At 61.2% G+C, this 2,318-nt stretch overlaps 2 protein-coding genes across 2 annotated transcripts in view; both read right to left on the reverse strand.

The window, feature by feature from the left end:
- LOC106899321 (bone morphogenetic protein 1-like) overlaps positions 1–431 on the reverse strand; it is a 9,101-nt gene extending 8,670 nt beyond the window's left edge. Inside the window, 2 exon segments of the mRNA XM_014961108.1 lie at positions 1–149; positions 245–431. The exon segment at positions 1–149 is cut by the window's left edge and continues 24 nt beyond it. Coding sequence (XP_014816594.1) covers positions 1–149; positions 245–431 — 336 coding nt within the window.
- A 935-nt stretch (positions 432–1,366) lies between these two features.
- LOC106899323 (pulmonary surfactant-associated protein C-like) overlaps positions 1,367–2,318 on the reverse strand; it is a 45,600-nt gene continuing 44,648 nt past the window's right edge. The window contains exon 7 of the mRNA XM_014961109.1: positions 1,367–1,478. Coding sequence (XP_014816595.1) covers positions 1,367–1,478 — 112 coding nt within the window. The remainder of the gene's footprint in view (positions 1,479–2,318) is intronic.

Here is a 2,318-nt window from a genome sequence, read left to right on the forward strand (position 1 = left end):
GAAGTTGCCACTGATGACGTAAGGGATGACACCATCCGGCCACACTCTCTCCGGTCGGGATGTGGCCGCCCGGCGGCTCCGTCCCCGTTGCCGTCCACGGGTGTGGGGTTGGTGGCCCAGCCGTGGGGTGGTGTTGGTGGTGTTGGTGTCTACGGGGATAGTTGGAGGGGTGGTGGTGGTGAGAAGGGGGCAGCCCCCTGGGTTGGAGGTGGTTGGGAGGGTTGGTTGGGGATGAGGGTGGTACCTGAGGAGTTGGTGGGCAAGCGCGTGACGGTGCGGCGTGCCAGGTCCACCACCCGGTCCACCTGGAAGAGCTTCAGGTCCTCCTCGTCCAGGGCGATGTCTCCCAGGAAGGCAGCTGAGGGGTGGGGAGGGAGGAGGTGTGAGCCCCCCAACCTTCCACGCCTATGCCAGGGGACCCCAAACCCCATCGGACCCCCATGGGGCTCTCCCCAGCCACTGGATGTGGCTAGTGCCAGGGTTTGTGGGCCACCAGTGGCCATCAGGTGGTCCTGGGCACCCCCTGCCCTCACCAGCCCCTGGGGAAGGGCAGAGGAGGGGCAGAAGTGGGGAGCAGGGGGGGGCTGGACCCCAAACCCCATCAGAACCCCATGGGGCTCTCCCCAGCCCCTGGATGTGGCCAGTACCAGGGTTCGTGGGCACTGAGGACCAACGGGTGGTCCTGGGCACCCCCTGCCCTCGCCGGCCCGAGGGGAAGGGCAGAGGAATGGCAGCAGTGGGGAGTTGGGGGGGACTGGATCCCAAACCCCATCAGACCCCCTTGGGGCTCCCCCCAGCTCCTGGATGTGGCCAGTGCCAGGGTTTGTGGGCACTGGGGACCAACGGGTGGTCCTGGGCATCCCCTGGGGCTGGACCCCAAATCCATGAGACCCCCGTGGGGCTCCCCCCAGCCCCTGGATGTGGCCACCATGGGGGGGAAGGGGGTTCACACTGGGTTTGTGGGCACCAGGGATGGGCACCAGGGACCAACCACCCCCTGCCCCTACCAGCCCCTGGGGAAGGGCAGAGGAGGGGTCTGGACCCGAGCAGGGGGGGTCTGTACCCCAAACCCCATCAGACCCCCATGGGGGTCTCCCCAACCCCTGGATGTGGCCATCACCAGGGTTTGTGGGCACCAGGGACCAACGGGTGGTCCTGGGCACCCCCTGCCCCTACCAGCCCCTGGGGAAGGGCAGAGGAGGGGTCTGGACCCCAAACCCCATCAGACCCCCATGGGGGTCTCCCCAACCCCTGGATGTGGCCATCACCAGGGTTTGTGGGCACCAGGGACCACCAGGTGGTCCTGGGCACCCCCTTCCCTGGGGAAGGCCAGTGGTGAGGAACAGGGGGGGCTAGACCCCAAATGCTATCGGGGCCCCCACGGGGCTCTCCCCAGCCCCTCCACACCCGGTAAGGCCCTGAAGAGGAAGGTGAACCCTTCCTCCTCCTCATCCTCTTTCTTTCCTTCAACCAGGGGCCTGGGGGGGGAAGGGAGTGTGGTGCTGGCCAGGCCCCCCCCCCCTCGCTCCCCATCCCCGCCGCCGTGTCAGCTCTCCTGGCAGCTGGAGCCAGCCCCACGCTGACATCTGGTTCAAATAAACCCTGATCCGTCACTTTTTTTTCCTTTTAGAGAGTGTGTGTGTGTGAGTGTGTGTGTGTGAGTGTATGTGTATGAGAGTGTGTGTGTGTGTGTGAGAGTGCGTGTGCATGTGTGTGTATGTGTGTGAGTGTGTGAGAGTGTGTATGTGTGTGCGTATGTGTGTGTGTGCGTGTATGTGCGTGTGCGTGTGCGTGTGTATGAATGTGTGTGAGTGCGTCTGAGTGTATGTGTATGAGAGAGTGCCTGTATGTGTGCGTGTATGAGTGTGTGTATGTGTATGAGAGTGCGCGTGTGTGTGCGTGTGTATGTGTATGAGTGCGTGTGTGTATGTGTGTGCATGTGTGAGAGTGCGTGTGTGTGTATGTATGAGAGAGTGCGTGTGTGTGTATGTATGAGAGAGTGCGTGTGTGTGTGTGAGTGTATGTGTATATGAGAGAGTGCGAGTGTGTGTGCGTGTGTGTATGTGTGCATGTATGTGTATGAGTGTGTATGTGTGCGTGTATGAGTGTGTATGTGTGCGTGTATGAGTATGAGAGTGCGTGTGCGTGTATGTGTACGAGAGAGTGCGTGTGCATGTGTGTGTGTGTATGTGTACGAGAGTGCGGTGTGTGTGTGTGTGTGTGAGTGTGTGAGAGAGAGTGTGTGTGTGTGTCTCAGGGTCTCTGTTATTATTTGTGTTGCAAAACCTGCTTTCTTTCCACTTTTGCCAAAAACCAAA

Source organism: Calidris pugnax, unplaced genomic scaffold, assembly GCF_001431845.1.
Source record: "Calidris pugnax isolate Ruff unplaced genomic scaffold, ASM143184v1 scaffold620, whole genome shotgun sequence".
NCBI classification, from domain to species: Eukaryota; Metazoa; Chordata; class Aves; order Charadriiformes; family Scolopacidae; genus Calidris; species Calidris pugnax.